The sequence below is a fragment of the Salmo salar genome, chromosome ssa06 (genome assembly GCF_905237065.1).
Source record: "Salmo salar chromosome ssa06, Ssal_v3.1, whole genome shotgun sequence".
Lineage (NCBI taxonomy): Eukaryota > Metazoa > Chordata > Actinopteri > Salmoniformes > Salmonidae > Salmo > Salmo salar.
In genome coordinates, this window is record NC_059447.1 from 41,067,657 (window position 1) to 41,092,576 (window position 24,920).

Sequence of the window (24,920 nt, forward strand, 5' to 3'; positions counted from 1 at the left end):
TAGGAGCGAATGCCAGTTCCTGACATAGGACACCATGCGGATAGCTGTCCTATTTCATGTTTAATTTATAGACATCTCTCAGTGAAGGAATACTACATGGTTGATATCTCACAGAGATATATTTCTGCCAGGCTCTGACCAGTCTGACGGGGCCGTAGATTTATAATATCCCTGTCAGTTTGCTATTTTAAACAACCTGGTGGTTTCATCTTCATGGTCACATATGTAGAATGTTTTCATTACATATGTGAAGGAAAAGTAAAATAGAGTAAAACTCCACAGAGGAAAGCAAGTTAAATACATTTTTGCATATTATAATGACAGGTGATTTATTATAATCTAATAAACTAGAATAAACTGTATAAACACAATTTTTAAAACATATACTAAAATACACTACAGTATATACAGTACATTCGTAAAGTATTCAGACCCCTTCCCTTTTTTCACAGTTTGTTACGTTACTGCCTTATTCTAAAATTGATTAAATATAAAAATGTCCTCATCAATCTACACACAATACCCCATAATGACAAAGCGATAACAGGTTTTTAGAAATGTTTGTTAATTTATAAATAAATAAAAAATCATCTGAAATACCTTATTTACACAAGTATTCAGACCCTTTGCTATGAGACTCGAAATTGAACTCAGGTGCATCCTGTTTCCATTGATCATCCTCAAGATGTTTCTACAACTTGATTGGAGTCCACCTGTGGTAAATTCAATCGATTGCTCATGATTTGTAAAGACACACAGCTGTTTATATAAGGTCCCACAGTTGACAGTGCATGTCAGAGAAAAAACAAAGCCATGAGGTTGAAGGAATTGTCCGTAGAGCTCCGAAACAGGATTGTGTCAAGGCACAGATCTGGGGAAGGTTACCAAAACATTTCTGCAGCATTGAAGGTCCCCAAGAACACAGTGGCCATCATTCTTAAATGGAAGAATTTTGGAACCACCAAGACTCTTCCCAGAGCTGGCCGCCCGTCCAAACTGAGCAATCGGGGGAGAAGGGCCTTGGTCAGGGAGGTGCCCAAGAACCCGATGGTCACTCTGACAGAGCTCCAGAGTTCCTCTGGGGAGATGGGAGAAACTTCCAGAAGGACAACCATCTCTGTAGCACTCCACCAATCAGGCCTTTATGTTAGAGTGGCCAGACAGAAGCCAGTCCTCAGTAAAAGGCACATGACAGCCCGCTTAGAGTCTTCCAAAAGGCACCTAAAGGACTCTCAGACCATGAGATACAAGATTCTCTGGTCTGATGAAACCAAGATTGAATTCTTTGGCCTGAATGCCAAGCATCACGTTATGGAGGAAACCTGGAACCATCCCTACGGAAAAGCGCGGTGGTGGCAGCATCATGCTGTGGGGATGTTTTTCAGAGACAGTGACTGGGAGACTAGTCAGGATGGAGGGAAAGATGAACGGAGCAAAGTACAGAGAGATCCTTGATGAAAACCTGCTCCAGAGCACTCAGGACCTCAGACTGGGGCGAAGGTTCACCTTCCAACAGGACAACGATCTTAAGCACACAGCCAAGACAACACAGGAGTGGCCTCGGGACAAGTCTCTGAAAGTCTTTGAATGGCCCAGCCAGAGCCCTGACTTGAACCCGATCGAACATCTCTGGAGAGACCTTTGTCATGTTGGACGCTCCCCATCCAACCTGACAGAGCTTTAGAGGATCTACAGAGAAGAATGGGAGAAACTCCCCAAATACAGGTGTGCCAAGCTTGTAGTGTCATACCCAAGAAGACTCAAGGCTGTAATATCTGCCAAAGGTGCTTCAACAAAGTACTGAGTAAAGGGTCTGAATATTTATGTAAATGTAATATTTGTACATTTTGAAAAATGTGCAAACATTTTTAAAAACCTGTTTTTGCTTTGACATTATGGGGTATTGTGTGTAGATTGATGAGGGAAAAAAACAATTGAATCCATTTTAGAATACGGCTGTAACGTAACAAAATCTGGAAAAAGTCAAGGGGTCTGAATATTTTCCGAATGCACTGTATAAAAAAGTATGTGGACACCCTAAATGAGTGTATTCTTTTATTTCAGCCACACCAGTTGCTGACAGGTACATAAAATCGAACACACTGCCATGCAATCTCCATAGACAGACATTGGCAGTAGAATGGCCTTACTGAAGAGCTCAGTGACTTTCTATGTGGCACCGTCATAGGATGCCAACTTTCCAACAAGTCAGTTCATAAACTTTCTGTCCTGCTAGAGCTGCCCCGATCAAAAGTAGTGCTGTTATTGTGAAGTGGAAACGTCTAGGAGCAACAACGGCTCAGCCGCGAAGTGGTAGGCCACACAAGCTCACAGAATAACTGTTTGTCGGGATAAATCAAATCAAATTTTATTTGTCACATACACATAGTTAGCAGATGTTAATGCGAGTGTAGTGAAATGCTTGTGCTTCTAGTTCCGACCATGCAGTAATACAGTGAGGGAAAAAAGTATTTGATCCCCTGCTGATTTTGTACTGACAAAGAAATGATCAGTCTATAATTTTAATGGTAGGTTTATTTGAACAGTGAGAGACAGAATAACAACAAAATAATCCAGAAAAACGCATGTCAAATATGTTATAAATTGATTTGCATTTTAATGAGGGAAATAAGTATTTGACCCCTCTCAATCAGAAAGATTTCTGTTTCCCAGGTGTCTTTTATACAGGTAACGAGCTGAGATTAGGAGCACACTCTTAAAGGGAGTGCTCCAAATCTCAGCTTGTTACCTGTATAAAAGACACCTGTCCACAGAAGCAATCAATCAATCAGATTCCAAACTCTCCACCATGGCCAAGACCAAAGAGCTCTCCAAGGATGTCAGGGACAAGATTGTAGACCTACACAAGGCTGGAATGGGCTACAAGACCATCGCCAAGCAGCTTGGTGAGAAGGTGACAACAGTTGGTGCGATTATTCGCAAATGGAAGAAACACAAAAGAACTGTCAATCTCCCTCGGCCTGGGGCTCCATGCAAGATCTCACCTCGTGGAGTTGCAATGATCATGAGAACGGTGAGGAATCAGCCCAGAACTACACGGGAGGATCTTGTCAATGATTTCAAGGCAGCTGGGACCATAGTCACCAAGAAAACAATTGGTAACACACTACGCCATGAAGGACTGAAATCATGCAGCGCCCGCAAGGTCCCCCTGCTCAAGAAAGCACATTTACATGTCCGTCTGAAGTTTGCCAATGAACATCTGAATGATTCAGAGGACAACTGGATGAAAGTGTTGTGGTTAGATGAGACCAAAATGGATCTCTTTGGCATCAACTCAACTCGCCGTGTTTGGAGGAGGAGGAATGCTGCCTATGACCCCAAGAACACCATCCCCACCGTCAAACATGGAGATGGAAACATTATGCTTTGGGGGTGTTTTTCTGCTAAGGGGACAGGACAACTTCACCGCATCAAAGAGATGATGGACAGGGCCATGTACCGTCAAATCTTGGGTGAGAACCTCCTTCCCTCAGCCAGGGCATTGAAAATGGGTATTCCAGCATGACAATGACACAAAACACATGCATGGCCAAACCAACAAAGGAGTGGCTCAAGAAGAAGCACATTAAGGTCCTGGAGTGGCCTAGCCAGTCTCCAGACACATTAATCCCATAGAAAATCTGTGGAGGGAGCTGAAGGTTCGAGTTGCCAAACGTCAGCCTCGAAACCTTAATGACTTGGAGAAGATCTGCAAAGAGGAGTGGGACAAAATCCCTCCTGAGATGTATGCAAACCTGGTGGCCAACTACAAGAAACGTCTGACCTCTGTGATTGCCAACAAGGGTTTTGCCACCAAGTACTAAGTCATTTTTTGCAGAGGGGTCAAATACTTATTTCCCTCATTAAAATGCAAATCAATTTATAACATTTTTGACACGCGTTTTTCTGGATTTTTTTTTGTTATTCTGTCTCTCACTGTTCAAATAAACCTACCATTAAAATTATAGACTGATCATTTCTTTGTCAGTGGGCAAATGTACAAAATCAGCAGGGGATCAAATACTTTTTTCCCTCACTGTATCTAACAAGTAATCTAACAATTTCACAAACAACTACCTTATACACACAAGTGTAAAGGAATGAATTAAAAATATGTACATAAAAATATGATATGGGTTTCCATGGCCTAGCAGCCACACACAAACATAAGATCACCATGCGCAATGCCAAGCGTCGGCTGGAGTGGTGTAAAGCTCGCCGACGTTGGACTCAGGAGCTGTGGCAACACGTTCTCTGGAGTGATGAATCACGCTTCACCACCTGGCAGTCTGATGGATGAATCTGGGTTTGGCGAGATGCCAAGAGAACGCTACCTGCTCAAAAACGTAGTGCCAACTGTAAAGTTTGGTGGAGGAGGAATAATTTTCTGGGGCTGTTTTTCATGGTTCGGGCTTGGCCCCTTATTAAAGCGAAGGGAAATCTTAATATTACAGAGTACAATGACATTCTAGACGATTCTGTGCTTCCAACTTTATGGCAACAATTTGGGGAAGGCCCTTTCCTGTTTCAGCATGGCAATGCCCCCATTCACAAAGCAAGGTCCATACAGAAATGCAGGGGCGCAACTTTGGTTTTAGAAGTGGGGGGATAATATATATATATATATATATATATATATATATTTATTTATTTATCCAGTTGGATAAACACTCAAAATAGCCTACCCAACCCCTCAGATGGTACTAAAGCACACCGTTGCCTCATTTTGTATCACATTCCAATGATAAAACTGGGGGGGGCAAAAATGCAATTTCAGAATGTGAGGGGGACATGCGTCCCTGCATAAATGGTTTGTCAAGATTGGTGTGGAAGAACTTGACTGGCCTGACCTCAACCCCATCAAACACCTTCGGGATGAATTGGAACACCGACTGCGAGTCAGGCCTAATCGCCCAACATCAGTGCCCGACCTCACTAATGCTCTTGTGGCTGAATGGAAGCAAGTCCCAGCATCAATGTTCCAACATCTAATGGAAAGCCTTCACAGACGAGTGGAGGCTGTTATATCAGCAAAGGGGGGACCGACACCATATTTATGCCCATGATTTTTTTATGAGATGTTCGACGAGCAGGTGTCCACATACGTTTGGTCATGTAGTGTATATGAATATAATTACTACCTTCTTTCCTGTCTTTCAAGATAATATATTCGATGACAAAGTGATAAGTAACATAAATCAAATTGTATAGGCGCGACCGTGATAACGTTGAAGACCCTTTGAGTGCGCATTCGTGTGTAGAGTGGCTGCGCGCTCTGACACCCGTGACTCCAGAGTGCGAGCTGGGCTTTCGGCTTTGACAGTCAGTCTTGTCACACATCGTTTCGAAAGATGTTGGGTACGGACGACCACAGGGACAATCTGAAACGGAACGGGACAGGTAGGCAGAAATACAACATATACAGTGTAGCTTTTGTTTTTACATATTGACGTGTGCTGTTTACTATTCAAAGTTTGTTGCCCCCATGTGACAGTTCATCACGCACAATTATCAGTCTACCGGTAGCGCGTGTATAGTAGGCTATTTCCCATTCATAATGGAATGGTTAGCTATAAAGTTATTCTGAGATAGCCAAATTATACATTTTACGAGGCAGATGCATATATAGGCCTAGATATTTTATTTACAATGAATGGACAAACTACCGATTGTTAGATTTGTTTATGTCTGACATGGCAATTTGTTGTCATGGGCAGCCTAGACTTTTTTTTATATGCATGTAATATTCATTTTGATTTGATTGTTAATCAAAACACATTTAGTAGTTTTATATGATTACAGCTTCGAGGTAATGTATTGTCTGTAATTTACGAAGCAAATGTTATACACTGTTGCGCTTTGAGGCTATTATTTGAGAGCACGTTGATAATTTAAATTGCACATTAGGCGATCTGAATGGGATTATTTCTTCATACTTCATCACTCACTGAATAAAATATGATATTACTCGACCGTTCATGGTCTATCCCGTCACGCGAACGGGCTGGGTGTTTCCGTATGGCAAGGGGTGAGCCGGTGCTTGTGGTTCTCAACGGCCAGATGCAGGCAGGCATTCCCTCAATAGAAAACTGTAACCATGAAACTTATGCTCCGCCAGCATCTGTAGTAGACTATTTAACCCACCCGAATTCCAAAGCCATTTCTCAAGTGTATGATGTGGTTCAATAACGTCTAATCTGGCCAAAAAAATCAGTTTATTTATATCTTTACACTCGGATAAGGGCAGTCGATAATTGTAGACCCTATAATTGAATGAATTAATCACGTACAGTAAGAAAGCAACCGGTGGCTAATCATTCTGAAGAAGGGCAAACTTTATCAGACAAAGATCTAAAGCTTCAAGAGGTATTGTCGACACACAGGCCTGGGCATTGCGTACTCCACAGCTATCACCCACTGGGACCCATGACAGATGTTAGTCTGCTATACTTATACTTACCTCTACTCTTATGACATTGGAATTGGACACTTGCATTGTTTAATCAGTCAAATTATAATAATAATATTCATAAAATATTTCATTTATATAGGGCTTTTCATTATAAAGATCACCCTAAAGATGCTAAAAAGTAGTTATTGGGCTGAACAATGGTCTTCAACAGAGGCTGGAGCATCCAGGTCACATGACGATGATAATAATGATGATCATCCACAGAAACACCTTTCATTTCAAACACTGATCCAGGCCTTGGCTCTCCAACCTTGTTCCTGTAGAGCTACTGTCCTGTAGGTTTTCACTCCAACCCTGTTCCTGTAGAGCTACTATCCTGTAGGTTTTAACTCCAACCTTGTTCCTGTAGAGCTACCCTCCTGTAGGTTTTCACTCCAACCCTGTTCCTGTAGAGCTACTGTCCTGTAGGTTTTAACTCCAACCCTGTTCCTGTAGAGCTACTGTCCTGTAGGTTTTCACTCCAACCCTGTTCCTGTAGAGCTACTATCCTGTAGGTTTTCACTCCAACCTTGTTCCTGTAGAGCTACTGTCCTGTAGGTTTTCACTCCAACCCTGTTCCTGTAGAGCTACTATCCTGTAGGTTTTCACTCCAACCCTGTTCCTGTAGAGCTACTGTCCTGTAGGTTTTAACTCCAACCCTGTTCCTGTATAGCTACTGTCCTGTAGGTTTTCACTCCAACCTTGTTCCTGTAGAGCTACTGTCCTGTAGGTTTTCACTCCAACCCTGTTCCTGTAGAGCTACTGTCCTGTAGGTTTTAACTCCAACCCTGTTCCTGTAGAGCTACTGTCCTGTAGGTTTTCACTCCAACCCTGTTCCTGTAGAGCTACTGTCCTGTAGGTTTTAACTCCAACCCTGTTCCTGTAGAGCTACTATCCTGTAGGTTTTCACTCCAACCCTGTTCCTGTAGAGCTACTGTCCTGTAGGTTTTCACTCCAACCCTAATCTAGCGCTCATGATTCTAGTAATTAGCTGGTTGATAAGCTGAATCAGGTTAATTACAACTGGGGATGGAGTGAAAACCTACAGGAGGGTAGCTCTCCAGGAACAGGGTTGGAGTTAAAACCTACAGGAGGGTAGCTCTCCAGGATCAGGGTTGGAGTGAAAACCTACAGGAGGGTAGCTCTCCAGGAACAGGGTTGGTGAGCCCTGATCTAGACTATTATAACATAGTCCAAGCAGCAGTCAGACATCCATGTCCCCCTGTGAGGCCTGACTGACATGAGAAACACGTTCAGTAGTCCCAGGATGGCTTCTGAACGAGTGTCAGTTGTTGGTTTGATGTAATCTCTACTGTGTGCTTATTGTGCTGTGGGCACTCTGTACTCGCTGTAGCAAGCTGAGCTGAGGGGAACACAGATAAATCAAGGCAAATATCAACATGTTCAGTCAGGGAAGGTGAAATACGGCTGCTGAGGTTAGGAGAGCATTTATGGACACCACCTTAAGGCCTGCTACTCCTGCTGAATGCCTATGGATAAATAATATGGAGGCCTGTGTTATTGTTGCTGTGACAGACTGCGTACATACTCTGTCAGTGTCACTCGTGTTTTGTCGCAGTTGTTTCAAAGTTGTTTATTTTTGTTATAATGGAGGAGTTGTCTTTTTCTGTCTTTGGTGAGAGCTGGTGAAGTACTATGAAGTGTGTGTACCTGTGTATGTGCCTGTGTGTGTACCTGTGTGTGTGCCTATGTGTGTATCTGTGTGTCTACCTGTGTGTGTGCTGTGTGTGTACCTATGTGTGTATCTGTGTGTCTACCTGTGTGTGTGCCTGTGTGTGTACCTGTGTGTGTGCCTGTGTGTGTACCCGTGTGTGTGCCTGTGTGTGTACCTGTGTGTGTACCTGTGTGTGTGCCTGTGTGTGTACCCGTGTGTGTGCCTGTGTGTGTGCCTGTGTGTGTACCCGTGTGTGTGCCTGTGTGTGTACCTGTGTGTGTGCCTGTGTGTGTACCTGTGTGTGTGCCTGTGTGTGTACCCGTGTGTGTGCCCGTGTGTGTACCTGTGTGTATGCCTGTGTGTGTACCTGTCTGTGTAACCGTGTGTACCTGTGTGTGTACCTGTGTGTTTACCCGTGTGTGTACCCGTGTGTGTACCCGTGTGTACCCGTGTGTACCCGTGTGTGTACCCGTGTCTACCTGTGTGTGTACCTGTGTGTGTACCCGTGTGTGTGCCTGTGTGTGTACCCGTGTGTGTGCCCGTGTGTGTACCCGTGTGTGTACCCGTGTGTGTACCCGTGTGTGTGCCTGTGTGTGTACCCGTGTGTGTACCCGTGTGTGTGCCTGTGTGTGTGCCTGTGTGTGTACCTGTGTGTGTGCCTGTGTGTGTACCTGTGTGTGTACCCGTGTGTGTACCCGTGTGTGTACCCGTGTGTGTATCCGTGTGTGTGCCTGTGTGTGTACCTGTGTGTGTACCCGTGTGTGTGCCCGTGTGTGTACCTGTGTGTGTGCCTGTGTGTGTGCCTGTGTGTGTACCTCTGTGTGTACCTGTGTGTACCTGTGTGTGCACACGCTGTGGTGCCTGCTTTGTTTGCACTGTATGTTGACAGGGATAATTTAAGAAATGCTGTGCCAAGAGACATATGTCCATGCTGTTTGTGCTCAGAGATGACTCTGACGTAAACTGTCCCTTAGGGGTCCAGAGTGTCTCTTCACTGCTATAGCAGGCAACAGGTACAACACCACAGTCCCAGTCCCATCTCCAGCTTGAATGGCCACGGTGGGGGTTAGCTCTCTGCTATACTGAAGTAAAGCAACCATTACTATTTTATCAGAGGACCAATTCTCTCTCTCTCTCTCTCTCTCTCTCTGTCTCTCACTCTGTGTGTCTCTCTCTCTCTCTCTCTCTCTCTCTCTCTCTCTCTCTCTCTCTCTCTCTCTCTCTCTCTCTCTCTCTCTCTCTCTCTCTCAAGTCCATTGTGGGGCCATTGCGCTTCCTCACAATTTTTTGTTAAAAAAATATTTTTGAGACAGTTTACTCACTATTGCTTGTCCATATACAATCAACAGAAACGATTCACATACTGAGCAAAGACAAAGATGCACACAACTGTCCAAGCAAGAAGAGTGTGTGCAATTTAAACATTTAAAGAGAAGGGAGAAGTATATTTGGAATGGTGGAAATGACAATGTATGGACAGAGAGAGAAAAAGGTAGAGGGAGAGCAAGAGAGAGGAAGAGAGGGAGCGCAAGAGAGAGGGAGAGCGAGAGAGGGAGAGCAAGAGAGAGGGAGAGCAGGAGAAAGAGAGAGAGCGAGGGCTGCATCTGTAGACAAAGAAAGGGTCCCCATAGGCATCTTGATGAAGGTAAGACTAAATTGTTTGTGACACAGCGAGTGGTTTACAGGTCGGAACAGTGACGCTCTCATTATGCCAATAAAGTGGATGCTACAGTAGCAGTGGTCTGGTCTCTCTGCTGGTGTCTCACTGTGTATCACACCACCCTGCTTCCTTCCCCTCCACTCCCAACGAGGGGATCATGTTGGGACTTAATCAGCTGGGCTGGTAGCTGGGCTGGTAGCTGGGTTGGTCCCACTGACAAGACCGCTGTGTAGTATGTATGCATGTGGATATTTATATGTACAGTATGAATATGTATCCATATGTATGAATATGTATTTCTATGTATGAATATGTATTTATATGTTTGAATATGTATGCATTTTGGGGGGGATACTGTACCTTTTCTTTTTATATCCAGTTTACAGTTTTCACTTTAAATAACAGTCAATTTGTTAAAGATTGACTGACACACACACACACACACACACAATGAACTGCTGCTGTGTGGGAGGTACAGGTGTTTTGAAGTCAGGAGGAACTGTAGCTCTTTTCTGCATTGATTTTTTTCAACAGTTTAATGTTTTCTCTGTACTACCTTGTTTTAGATTTTAGGGGATTTAAAGTTCATATTGCTAAGGATGGCTTTTTGACAGGAGCCCGAACCCTTCACAATTCTCACAAACCTCTCCTACTTGTTGTTCTTTCTCTCTTTCTCTCTTCTATCTACGTTTATCTTTCTTTTGTTGTTTTAGAAATAGTACTTTGACATTTTCACAGTTAAGTATGGATTGCAAGGTGTATTCAATGCCTATTCCTCAATTATATGGTACTAAACATAACAGCTTGACCTACAGAATAGGCAACCCTTCTCCAGTCGTGCTAGGACACATCATCCATACTTTCTTTCATCAAGGTAAACAGTGCTCTATCGCTGTCTCGACATATCCCCGCTCTGTGTCTTTCCCTCCCATGGTGTTGTGCCACACCACTCTGACATCTCTGTCTGACATTTTGAGCAGACTTCTCCAGACAGATGTCCTTCCCTTTCCCCCCACTGTGCTGGGACCTCCTGTTGTGTGTTCCTCTATGATGTTCTCCATGTCATCGCCTGCTGAGCCAAAGGGATGGGAGAGTGGGCACATCAGTTAGCTTGTTTTTGTCTGTGTGTGTGTGTGTGTGTGTCTGTGTGTGTGTCTGTGTGTGTGTGTGTGTGTGTGTGTGTGTGTGTGTGTGTGTGTGTGTGTGTGTGTGTGTGTGTGTGTGTGTGTGTGTGTGTGTGTGTGTGTGTGTGTGTGTGTGTGTGTGTGTGTGTGTGTGTGTGTGAGTTTAAGAACAAACCTGTGGTTCTGATGTCCTTCATTTCAGGCTACGTTGGATCACAGCGACCTTCAGTGTGATTCTGTGAAAAGTTTTGTGTCGTCCCTGCTGGCTGCTTCTTCTGCTGCCAGCACAAACACACAGTTAAATCCCTATTAGCCAGGGGATGCTGGATAACAGAAGGAGGTGGGTCAGTGTTCTGTCTTTCTGTCTGTCTGTCCTGGACTCAGTGACACTGTCATAGTATCATTTACATAATATAAATCAGATGCCTTGTTACACGAAGCAGGAGGCTCAAAGCAAAACCATAGCATTTAGAGGAGGGGGATGTGAAACCCCTCATCATTCCTGAGCCATTGTTGCAGATGAGCAAAGTCAGTGGAGTGGAGGCTTGGAGTCGAGCTAAGCCAGGCTTGGTGACAGGTGAACTCAAAAGGGCAAATATCTATAAACAGGCGTGAACATCCCCCCTCCGGCCGCTCTCCGCTCGCCTAACTCAGACAGATGGAGAGGTCACTCCAGCCCTCGCTGCCACCCTGATCTACTGTACGACTAGTGGCAGAGGACGGGTGTGTGTGTGTAGGGGGGGCTCCAGGGAGGCTGGTGGGGGGGGTTTCTGACAGCTGCATTAAGCCCGCCTCAGGGAAAGCAGGCTGCCCTTTCCTGGAGAAAGCCACCCTCCGCCTGGCTGATTGGCATGCCCGGCCGGCAGTGCTCATGGCTGGGACCGACTCAGCAGAAGACTGCCTAGCTCCTCAGTTGGGTGTTGAAGGGCTGGCGCTGTCGGAGGGCTAAGGTTTCACTATGCCCTCCCTCGTATGTGCCCTCTGGGCAGAGGGTAAAGAGTGTTACTGCTACTAACACATTAACCTCTCTGTCCCCAGTCACTTGCCCTACCCACGGTCCCCTCCTGATCCCTTCTGTACTTCCTTCTACCCACCAAGATCTACCAGGAAGTGAACAGGCCAATAGAAGGGAGCCTAGAGGCAGCCTCTGAGTCAGAGGAGGGAGACAGTGTCAGAGGGTAAGCTCCCAATGAACAGCAGATTGAACCTGCTGTGTGTGGAGCTTTGTCTGATACTGTATTTTGATTCTGGCCCAGGGGTTTTGATTCCTCGTTACAGGATAATTATCCTAATTAACACAGAGTGCCAGACCCCTACTTCACTACCTCAGAGCCGTGATCATCACACACGTACACACATACCCTCTCACACCTCCGGAATGACCCTCACACACACTGGGCCCAGTGTTAGACATGCACGTACACACACATGCCCGCTCAAACACACACACACACAGTGGCCTGTCTATGTTCCATGGTAGTTGGCGGGTCGTGGTGCTCGTGAGCTGAACAGAGGGTCAGTGTGTGAGGCCAGGTAGGCAGGCAGACCCCCCTCCCCCTCCCAATAGGAGCACTAAATAGCCTGGTTGTTTTAAGGCCCCGCCACTACTCAACAGGAAGGGCGGGGACCCTGTCTAAACTGATTCTATCACAGGTTCCATATAAAAGACTGCCTGCATACATATTCATGTCCAGGTGTGTATGTAAGAACACGATTGGGAATTTTGACTGAAGACTAATACTCTGTGATTGGTTGATTACAGTCAAGCTCAGAGAGTCCTTTGGTCACTTCTTCTTCCGACTTGATCCATAGCGGTTGTGGGTTTGTGAAGGGTTTGTGTTTTAAACTCACCACAAAGTGTTTGGTTGATAACGTGGCTCTCAGAGAAATAAGGACAACAGAGATGTATATGAAGGCTATGCTTATGATGCAGGCATTTTTCAACTACAGTGAATCATTCAGAGCCCTTTTCAGCGAGGCTTTTATCTAAACCTGAGAGTGGTTTACCTCAGTCAGTGTTCGGAGCACATGTCCTGTTGTACTGTGATCTCCACAGAGAGCACACTGAACCCACTCTTCAGCCTTTGTAAATGGCTTTTCTTGATGGGGCCGTGGCGGCACTTTTCATGTGGGTGTGTAAAGTGGCAAGTTTGTCATCTTGCGGGGTTTGACTTTGGATGATAATAATACGGCTATAAATCATGTGTTTTATGCCTTTCTCAAACCCAAGGACATTTTCTCCAACCTAAGTCACACAATACAATTCTGAATAAAACACAGCAAACAAATTGAATATCCCGGAGAGAAAGGTACAGAATAATATGAAGAGCAGGAAAAGCATTATACTGTAGCATTAAGAGAGAAACAAATGTCAACCGCGTTAGAAAATACAGGCAGGGATAGAGGAGATGAAAATGGAAGATACCAGAACTTATTCATATGATGAAAACAGCCTAGAGCGATTTCTAACCAGACACACACACACACACACGCACACACACACACACACACACACACACACACACACACACACACACACACACACACACACACACACACACACACACACACACACACACACACACACACACACACACACACAGAAGCAAATATACACACAGCTGCTTTTATGGCAAGATTCAAATGCACACACACACACACACACACACACACACACACACACACACACACACACACACACACACACACACACACACACACACACACAGATCAACAAAAAACGTTTGGGAAAGAATGAGCTGAAATGAAAGGCATTTCTGAGCGCATGACCTTTCACTAGAATACAAGTGTATATACACCTGCATTTTACCATATGTGCATTAGATGTGAACCCAGCTTGTCCATGTGCTGAACAAAGAGTCTGTGACCATGCATGTGAGTCGCTCCATAGGAGCAGCTGCTGTGTGTGTGTGTGTGTGTGTGTGTGTGTGTGTGTGTGTGTGTGTTTATATTTGGGACACACCCTAGGGTAAACAGCTAAGTCGTGTTGGGGTGAGAGATTGTGAGGAAGTTTCTTTAAAATGCTGGCGAGGATCCATCTGTCCTTTCACAACTCCAAGGGAGCAGTCCATCTGCATCGCCATATGGTTGGGTCTGTTAAAGCAGAATTCTGCGTTTTTCACGCAGAAGAAAAGAAATAAAAAGCGTAAGAAATATCGTGCTGCGTTTTGTAAACGCAGATCTAAAATGCTTCGGCATCAGACACATTTTATGCTTCAGTTGCGCTTTTCACGAACTGGGATTCTGTCAGCAAACAGCGCTCTGACTGATGTGAAGCTACTGTTCTCCATCATTCTGACAGCAAACAGCGCTCTGACTGATGTGAAGCTACTGTTCTCCATCATTCTGACAGCAGACAGCGCTCTGATTGATGTGAAGCTACTGTTCTCCATCATTCTGTCAGCAGACAGCGCTCTGACTGATGTGAAGCTACTTTTTTCCATCATTCTGACAGCAGACAGCGCTCTGACTGATGTGAAGCTACTTTTTTCCATCATTCTGTCAGCAGACAGCGCTCTGACTGATGTAAAGCTGCTTTTCTCCATCATTCTGACAGCAAACAGCGCTCTGACTAATGTGAAGCTACTTTTCTCCATCATTCTGTCAGCAAACAGCGCTCTGACAGATGTGAAGCTACTTTTCTCCATCATTCTGACAGCAAACAGCGCTCTGACTGATGTGAAGCTACTTTTCTCTGGTACTTTTCTCGGTGTAGCCTATTTTTACTCTGGTAAAATGCAAGATTAACTTCTAGCAAAACATTAAGAAATGGAGCTTGCTTTTTCATTGTAAGCTCATTTCCTCGTGTGGCTGCTTGCCAAAAAGCGTTGCACTTCTGTCATCGGATGAAAATAAAGCTATTTTCTGCCGAATGTGTTGCACTAATGTCTTTTCTGTGATTGAAAACTATAGTTGCACGTCCCTGGTCAGTGTATTGAAGCAAAACAACACTGTTGACTTTCAATATAAAACACAGCTGAGATGGTTTAAAGCGCAGATTTATCAATGGTCTGCATATTGAAAATGCCGATTTCTGAACTCTTAATGCGAGCCCTGGTTCCTCACCCCTCTCTGCCTTTACATGACACCTCACCCCGGCACCTCACCCCAGCACCTCAACACAAACACGCGCCACTCCCCTTAGACTCGGAGCATTTGGAAAATGAACAAGAGTAAGAATTCAGGAAGTATGGACAGGAACAGTCATATCAACCTTCATGTCTGTTTTGTGTTCAGGATATAGATGTTGGTGTAATAACTGTACATTGTTCAGCCCCCACACCCACTCATGCTTCGGAGATTTGTTGTATTTACATGTACACCTACATTCACCTTTTCAACAAGTGTTGGTTTGAATCTTTATTCCCTAAAAGCTCAAGCACTTCCTCAAGGTTATTTCTATCCATATATTATCTATCTATATCATATATATCTAGGTGTAAGAAAAGGGCAATTCAAATGAAGCCAATAAGCCACTCGGAGACCTCCGTGACCAAAAGAGCCGATTAATAAAATAATACTCAGTCTGCTTTTAAATACCTTAAATACCACTTCCTCCTTTGAGCAGAGTCTGTTTGAAACGATATCCGTCTTTAGGAGCCACGGCTGGACAGCGTGACGTCTGGTCTGCTGCATCGGCTGAGCTATAGAGTGGCTGTTGGTTCGTGACGATGTGGGCCTCTTTTTAACCTGAGGCAGAATCTCTGTTTCTCATAGAAACAGCCTTGATTTCATCTCTAAAGGTGATATGAGCTGCACAGTGCGTACAAACACACACACACACACACACACACACACACACACACACACACACACACACACACACACACACACACACACACACACACACACACACACATATTCATTCTGATACACACACAGACCCTGATACACACACACACACGCTACAAGCCCCAGTCCAATGACTCATACCTGTGAAGAGTGACCTAATGATGTGACAGGCGTTGGTTAGACAGCGTGACGTGCACTAATCCATACCTGTGTCCTCTGGGATCCAGGCTGTGATTTCTCTGCTGCTAATAACACAGTAATCACAGCCATTCCACCTCTCAGCAGGGGGCTCCAGAACACACACACACACACACACACACACACACACACACACACACACACACACACACACACACACACACACACACACACACACACACACACACACACACGTCCCCCATCTTTCATCGATCAGCCTAAATTCACAGTTGATAAAAACTCATATACTCCAGTGTAATCTCAGAACCGCCACGGTTAGAGGAGGCCGTCATTGTAAAATACGAATGTGTTCTTATCGGACTTGCCTAGTTAAATAAAGGTTAAATAAAATGAAATCAAAATCAGGAAACAGTAGCTCTCACGTTGTTGATCTGTCACACTGACGTGTGGCGACTACAACGGAGTGTTTTAGATGCCGTGTGTTTGGTCACTTTGGTTCACCATCGGTTGGTGCCGTTGCTGATGCTATGGGGTTGTCATAGACACGCTGTTGTTGATTTGTCTTACTGAGATGGTGAGGTGTGGCAACAGCCATAGAGCTGTTGCTGGGGTTTTCTACGGCTTTTGTTTGGTTACCTTGGTTCGCCTCGTCCTGCTGCAGGTGCTGATCCTTTGGGGTTGTCATAGACGTGGGTCTGAACTGGTCTGGACTGGTCTGGACTGGTCTGGACTGGAATTGCTTTCTGAAGGGTTGTGTAATATTTGTTCATCTGTCCTGGCCCTGCCTCCCTCCCCTGCCACTAGCTCCTCAGATTGGTGTGGGCTTTAGCTCCTCTATCACATACCGACTGGCCTTTGATTACAACTGAGATTGTAGGCCCGTCTCGCACATGCAGATACAGCCTACTGCTACAGTATGTGTGTATTCTGTCTGTGCTGTGTGTTTTATATGTACATGTTGTCTTAGTAGACTGGGTGTACATTTTCATCTTTCCAACTGTCTGTTTTGACTTTGTGTCTTTGTGTTTCTCTTTCTAGTTTATTTAAGTGTTGTTGTTGTTGTTGTGAGTGTGTGTGGCTGGTTGGTTGTACATTCCCTCTCTGTTTGGGGCCTCCTGTCTGTCTGTCTGTCTGTCTGTCTGTCTGTCTGTCTGTCTGTCTGTCTGTCTGTCTGTCTGTCTGTCTGTCTGTCTGTCTGTCTGTCTGTCTGTCTGTCTGTCTGTCTGTCTGTCTGTCTGTCTGTCTGTCTGTCTGTCTGTCTGTCTGTCTGTCTGTCTGTCTGTCTGTCTGTCTGTCTGTCTGTCTGTCTGTCTGTCTGTCTGTCTGTCTGTCTGTCTGTCTGTCTGTCTGTCTGTTCGTCTGTCTGTCTGTCTGTCTGTCTGTCTGTCTGTCTGTCTGTCTGTCTGTCTGTCTGTCTGTCTGTCTGTCTGTCTGTCTGTCTGTCTGTCTGTCTGTCTGTCTGTCTGTCTGTCTGTCTGTCTGTCTGTCTGTCTGTCTGTCTGTCTGTCTGTCTGTCTGTCTGTCTGTCTGTTCTGTCTGTCTGTCTGTCTGTCTGTCTGTCTGTCTGTCTGTCTGTCTGTCTGTCTGTCTGTCTGTCTGTCTGTCTGTCTGTCTGTCTGTCTGTCTGTCTGTCTGTCTGTCTGTCTGTCTGTCTGTCTGTCTGTCTGTCTGTCTGTCTGTCTGTCTGTCTGTCTGTCTGTCTGTCTGTCTGTCTGTCTGTCTGTTCTGTCTGTCTGTCTGTCTGTCTGTCTGTCTGTCTGTCTGTCTGTCTGTCTGTCTGTCTGTCTGTCTGTCTGTCTGTCTGTCTGTCTGTCTGTCTGTCTGTCTGTCTGTCTGTCTGTCTGTCTGTCTGTCTGTCTGTCTGTCTGTCTGTCTGTCTGTCTGTCTGTCTGTCTGTCTGTCTGTCTGTCTGTCTGTCTGTCTGTCTGTCTGTCTGTCTGTCTGTCTGTCTGTCTGTCTGTCTGTCTGTCTGTTCTGTCTGTCTGTCTGTCTGTCTGTCTGTCTGTCTGTCTGTCTGTCTGTCTGTCTGTCTGTCTGTCTGTCTGTCTGTCTGTCTGTCTGTCTGTCTGTCTGTCTGTCTGTCTGTCTGTCTGTCTGTTCTGTCTGTCTGTCTGTCTGTCTGTCGTCTGTCTGTCTGTCTGTCTGTCTGTCTGTCTGTCTGTCTGTCTGTCTGTCTGTTCGTCTGTCTGTCTGTCTGTCTGTCTGTCTGTCTGTCTGTCTGTCTGTCTGTCTGTCTGTCTGTCTGTCTGTCTGTCTGTCTGTCTGTCTGTCTGTCTGTCTGTCTGTCTGTCTGTCTGTCTGTCTGTCTGTCTGTCTGTGTCTGTCTGTCTGTCTGTCTGTCTGTCTGTCTGTCTGTCTGTCTGTCTGTCTGTCTGTCTGTTCTGTCTGTCTGTCTGTCTGTCTGTCTGTCTGTCTGTCTGTCTGTCTGTCTGTCTGTCTGTCTGTCTGTCTGTCTGTCTGTCTGTCTGTCTGTCTGTCTGTCTGTCTGTCTGTCTGTCTGTCTGTCTGTCTGTCTGTTCTGTCTGTCTGTCTGTCTGTCTGTCTGTCTGTCTGTCTGTCTGTCTGTCTGTCTGTCTGTCTGTCTGTCTGTCTGTCTGTCTGTCTGTCTGTCTGTCTGTCTGTCTGTCTGTCTGTTCTGTCTGTCTGTCTGTCTGTCTGTCTGTCTGTCTGTCTGTCTGTCTGTCTGTCTGTCTGTCTGTCTGTCTGTCTGTCTGTCTGTCTGTCTGTCTGTCTGTCTGTCTGTCTGTCTGTCTGTCTGTTCTGTCTGTCTGTCTGTCTGTCTGTCTCGTCTGTCTGTCTGTCTGTCTGTCTGTCTGTCTGTTCTGTCTGTCTGTCTGTCTGTCTGTCTGTCTGTCTGTCTGTCTGTCTGTCTGTCTGTCTGTCTGTCTGTCTGTCTGTCTGTCTGTCTGTCTGTCTGTCTGTCTGTCTGTCTGTCGTCTGTCTGTCTGTCTGTCTGTCTGTCTGTCTGTCTGTCTGTCTGTCTGTCTGTCTGTCTGTCTGTCTGTCTGTCTGTCTGTTCTGTCTGTCTGTCTGTCTGTCTGTCTGTCTGTCTGTCTGTCTGTCTGTCTGTCTGTCTGTCTGTCTGTCTGTCTGTCTGTCTGTCTGTCTGTCTGTCTGTCTGTCTGTCTGTCTGTCTGTCTGTCTGTCTGTCTGTCTGTCTGTCTGTCTGTCTGTCTGTCTGTCTGTCTGTCTGTCTGTCTGTCTGTCTGTCTGTCTGTCTGTCTGTCTGTCTGTCTGTCTGTCTGTCTGTCTGTCTGTCTGTCTGTCTGTCTGGAGGGCTGAGAATACATGAGAGGACCAAAGCCAGCTCCCTGTTCTCCAGACTCTCCTTCCACTATTCTGTACCTCTCTCCACTGGCTGGCTGGTTGAATCACTTTTCCCTGCAGCGACTCAAAGATAGAGCTCTCCCTCCAGTCTGTCTGCACACCCTCATCACGACCTAGTGGAGAATGACTCACTGAATCACTTCTGTTAGGTAACAGGTTTGACTCTCTCTCGGGTCCCTGGTTGACTCTTGCTTGATAGTAATGATATATTTATATAGCGCTTTTTATTATGAATCTCAAAGCGCTTCACAGTGGATCAGATTCACTGCCGTTCAGGTTCATGTCTGTTGGTTTGTTCAGAGTTGACTGGTATCGCTTAACACGCCAGTTTCCTGTCCTTATACCAGAGTCTGTGTGGATGAGACAGTGCCAGTTGAGTGACTGAATCTCTGCATTTTGCAACATGCATTAGTTGGAGGATTGAGTTATTTCTCTCTCCCGCTCTCTCTCCTTTTCTTTCTTATTCTCTCTCTTTATCATTCTCTCCCTTTCTCTCTCTCTCCAGCATCAAGCTCAACTCGACTCAGTCCATCACAAGCTCATGCAGGGCTGGCAGACACGATAATTGAACCATATATTTTTGTCTCTCTTCGCTGTAAGGAAAGGAGAGCATAAAGCCTTTCTCTAGCGTGATAAGTGCTCTGCTCTGGGGAGCGTTTTGCTGACAAAACAAGGGAGGTGGGGTTCAGCTAACGATCATAATGTCCCCACTGTCAGAGAAGAGGAGAGAGGAGAAAGAGGAAGAATTGATGTGTGTGTGTGTGTGTGTGTGTGTGTGTGTGTGTGTGTGTGTGTGTGTGTGTGTGTGTGTGTGTGTGTGTGTGTGTGTGTGTGTGTGTGTGTGTGTGTGTGTGTGTGTGGTGGGGGGGGGCGATGAGTGCTTGTGTGCCTGCGTGTTGTTTAAGGTCCCTCTGATATGAGGCTGTATTGGAAAATGCTTTTAGTTCTGCTGCTGTTCAACACTAATCAGTGTGTGAATAGGTGACCTGCTGCTGTGGTGATGGTGAACGTGGCTCTCTGTGAAACCATTCAGCCTTGCCAATGAACAACAGCTTCCCCGGCCTCATAATGGACACCATTTAGAGATCTGAATAGGCTGCGGTTTTTAAAGCAGTGTGTTCTCCCCTTCCCTCGACACCTGGGTCGGTTCTGTCACAGCCTGGAATGGAGGAGGAATGGCCACGTTCAATAATGTGCTGATGCGTTTGACATCATGAAAATGCCTTTTTGATTAGTGCAGTCCTATTGACTCGTGATCAATGTCTTTACATTTACATTTACATTTAAGTCATTTAGCAGACGCTCTTATCCAGAGCGACTTACAAATTGGTGCATTCACCTTATGATATCCAGTGGAACAACCACTTTACAATAGTGCATCTAAATCTTTTAAGGGGGGGGGGGGGGGTTAGAAGGATTACTTTATCCTATCCTAGGTATTCCTTAAAGAGGTGGGGTTTCAGGTGTCTCCGGAAGGTGGTGATTGACTCCGCTGTCCTGGCGTCGTGAGGGAGCTTGTTCCACCATTGGGGTGCCAGAGCAGCGAACAGTTTTGACTGGGCTGAGCGGGAACTGTGCTTCCTCAGAGGTAGGGGGGCCAGCAGGCCAGAGGTGGATGAACGCAGTGCCCTTGTTTGGGTGTAGGGCCTGATCAGAGCCTGAAGGTACGGAGGTGCCGTTCCCTTCACAGCTCCGTAGGCAATCACCATGGTCTTGTAGCGGATGCGAGCTTCAACTGGAAGCCAGTGGAGAGAGTCTTGACCGATGATTTTCAGACAGGCCTCTACGTGCTATTTTAAAGTATACTACATGTCAGTAGGCAATATGGACAGAAATATGAAATATTTTTTTAAGACATATCTGCACCAGCTCTCAAGATAGTTGAGCTAAACGTTTGGGCCTGTTTCTGTTTGTGGCCTCTGTGTGTTCTGGATGTGGTGTTGAATCACTGGCTCTGTAAAGCCTCAGTAAACATCTCCTAAAGGAGAGGGATGAAAACAACTTCTAGGAGGTTGAATCTCATATACTATTGCTTTGCTTGGCTGGGATCAATATTTGAATTGAGCAAAACAAGCTAGTAACATGACATTTAGGCTGTTTTTAGATGGTAGAAAGAACAGTGGAATAAAGACCCTGGGGTGATAGTGACCACCTACACATCACATACACACTGACCTACACATCACGTACACTGACTTACACATCACATACACCGACCTACACATGACATACACACATATACACTGACCTACATATCACATACGCTGACCTACACATCACACACACTAACCTACACATCACATACACACACATACACTGACCTACACATCACATACACTGACCTATATATCACATACACACACATACACTGACCTACACATCACATACACTGACCTATATATCACATACACTGACCTACACATCACATACACACACACATACACTGACCTACACATCACATACACACATATACACTGACCTACACATCACATACACACATATACACTGATCTACACATCACATACACTGACCTACACATCACATACACTGACCTACACATCACATGCACACCCATATTTACTGACCTACATATCACATACACTGACCTACATATCACATACACAGCCCTACACATCACATACACACACATACACTAACCTACATATCACATACGCTGACCTACACATCACACACACTGACCTACACATCACATACACACACATACACTGACCTACACATCACATACACTGACCTACACATTACATACACACACATACACTGACCTACACATCACATACACACACATACACTGACCTCCATATCACATACGCTGACCTACACATCACATACACTGACCTACACATCACATACACACATATACACTGACCTACACATCACATACACACATAAGCAGGGTTCATACAGACATTGGCTATTCAAATTCAAGGACTTTCAGGGACTTTTTCAAGCACTTCATTGTCATTTTCAAGGACCGCAACATTATACAAATGTATCGTTTATATAATTGTACATATAGGGCTTAATATAGAACCCCACACTCCCGCCAAAAAGCATTCAAAAACTGTACAAAAAGCATTTAAATTGTGTACAAAAACAAGTAGGGCTATTACCACTTTAGTAATAATGATTCTTTAGGCTTTGCCAATGCATTGATATGCAAATTATTATTACATTCTAAAATATGTGAGAATAATGTGGACATTGCCTGACTGAATAGATTGGATGCATGGTGATTTTCCTGTAGCCTATGTGGCTGACGCAGGGCAGCATTAATCTCACCATTTGAATCTCACCATCGCTGTTTTTATAATGAGAAATTGACCAAACTCCAGGTTCCTTTTTTAAATTGAAGGATTTGTATGGAAAGTGAAGTTGAAGTCAACAGATGTTGTCGTCCTCATAATAACCACACATGGTTTTACCGCAACAGAATAGCGCTACACCCTTTAATTGAAGCTGCAGGAAACAAATGAAAATGGCCACATCTCTCACAAAAACTGTTATAAAAATCACGGATAATTATAAGGGAGCAGGAGAACTTATAAATTGGCTACAATAATTACAAGGACTTTTCAAGCACCAAATTGAGGAAATGTCTGATTTTCACGGTTGGTCTATTCCAGTACTTTAATTACTGAGCTCCAAGTTCAAGTAGGCTACTTCAAGCCCCTTGTATTGTTTAACATTGCAGGTGTAACATGGAAAACAAAATGTTTGTCATGTTATTTCATTACCAGATCATATTGTGAGTAAACCCACTAGGCTATGTCATTTGTTTGTCATTATATGCAGAATAATTCATAGGAATAGCATTGGATGTTGCGCAATGGTCTATTCTACACAATTGTGCAAAAGTAGGCTCAGAGTCCAATCCGAGGCACAGAAATATATGAAAACACGAACTCATTACTTTGATGTTTTCTCTGTTAAATCTAACGAGACCCTGCTGTAAATCAAGCAGACAACAACAGATGATCAACATCAATTCGCTAGGGATTTTAAACTGACCAAAAATATAAACTCAACATGTAAAGTGTTTCATGAGCTGAAATAAAAGATCCCAGAAATGTTCCATATGCACAAAAACATTATTTCTCTCAAATTTTGTGCACAAATTTGTTTTACGTCCCTGTTAGTGAGCATTTCTCCTTTGTCAAGATAATCCATCTACCTGACAGGTGTGGCATATCAGGAAGCTGATTAAACAGCATGATCATTACACAGGTGCACCATGTGCTGGGAACAATAGAAGACCACTCTAAAATATGCAGTTTTGTCACACAATGCCACAGATATCTCAAGTTTTGAGGGAGTGTGGAATTGGCATGCTGACTGCAGGAATGTCCACCAGAGCTGTTTGGCAGTACGTCCAACCGGCCACACAACCGCAGACCACGTGTAACCACCAGTGCTTCATTTGTAAATCGTGAGAACACATAGTTGGCATGAGAGGGGGAGGGGTTATCCGCGGGACTCTGAGTTACCAGAACACATTGAGGAAAAAAGTGTCCAACACAACGTAGCAGCGCAGCAGACAGAGTAAACAGCCAAGTAGCCTGCTATCTATGGTGGTGAAATGGACAGCACTCTCCAAGGTGCTGATTAATTCAAAGCATTTTAGACGTCACTGCAGTACACCCACATACCTGAGTGTAGCAGCGAGGCTTACACTAGTCCACATTTTCTGTTGCCTAATTTTCTAGACATCAATGTACAGCAACATTTTTAGACGTCACTGCAGAACACCGGCCGTATGCATATGCACACGTACTCAGCTGTGGGGCTTACAAGACCCGAATTTCATATCATTTTCAAGACATCAATGTAGCAGTAGAACAAATATCACAATATCGGAATATAACTTCAAATAAAATAAATCAATGTAGACTACAGCAGAACACACATACAGTTGACATATACTTAGGTCATTAAAACTCATTTTTCAACCACTCCACACATTTCGTGTTAATAAACTATAGTTTTGGCAAGTCGGTTAGGACATCTACTTTGTGCATGAAACAAGGCATTTTTCCAACAATTTTATTTCACTTATAATTCACTGTATCACAATTCCAGTGGGTCAGAAGTTTACATACACTAAGTTGACTGTGCCTTTAAACAGCTTGGAAAATTCCAGAAAATTATGTCATGGCTTCAGAAGCTTCTGATAGGCTAATTGACATAATTTGAGTCAATCGGAGGTGTACCTGTGGATGAATTTCAAGGCCTGCCTTCAAACTCAGTGCCTCTTTGCTTGACATCATGGGAAAATCAAAAGAAATCAGCCCCAAAAAATTGTAGATCTCCACAAGTCTGGTTCATCCTTGAGAGCAATTTCCAAACTCCTGAAGGTACCACGTTCATCTGTACAAACAATAGTACGCAAGTATAAACACCATGGGACCACGCAGCCGTCATACCGCTCAGGAATGAGACGCTTTCTGTCTCCTAGAGATGAACGTACATTGGTGCGAAAAAGTGTAAATCAATCCCAGAACAACAACAAAGGACCTTGTGAAGATGCTGGAGGAAACAGGTACAAAAGTATCTATATCCACAGTAAAACAAGTCCTATATCGACATAACTTGAAAGGCCGCTCAGCAAGGAAGAAGCCAATACTCCAAAACCGCCATAAAAAGCCAGATTACGGTTTGCAACTGCACATGGGAACAAAGATCGTACTTTTT

At 44.6% G+C, this 24,920-nt stretch overlaps 1 protein-coding gene across 2 annotated transcripts in view; it reads left to right on the top strand.

Annotated features, from left to right (window-relative positions):
- Positions 1 to 5,250: 5,250 nt before the first annotated feature.
- LOC106607288 (zinc finger protein 385C) overlaps positions 5,251 to 24,920 on the top strand; it is a 183,047-nt gene continuing 163,377 nt past the window's right edge. The window contains exon 1 of one of the 2 annotated variants that reach the window (XM_014204102.2): positions 5,251 to 5,403. In XM_014204102.2, the coding sequence (XP_014059577.1) occupies positions 5,355 to 5,403 (49 nt within the window). In that variant the 5' untranslated portion in view covers positions 5,251 to 5,354. The remainder of the gene's footprint in view (positions 5,404 to 24,920) is intronic. The other variant, XM_014204101.2, reaches the window with a different exon arrangement.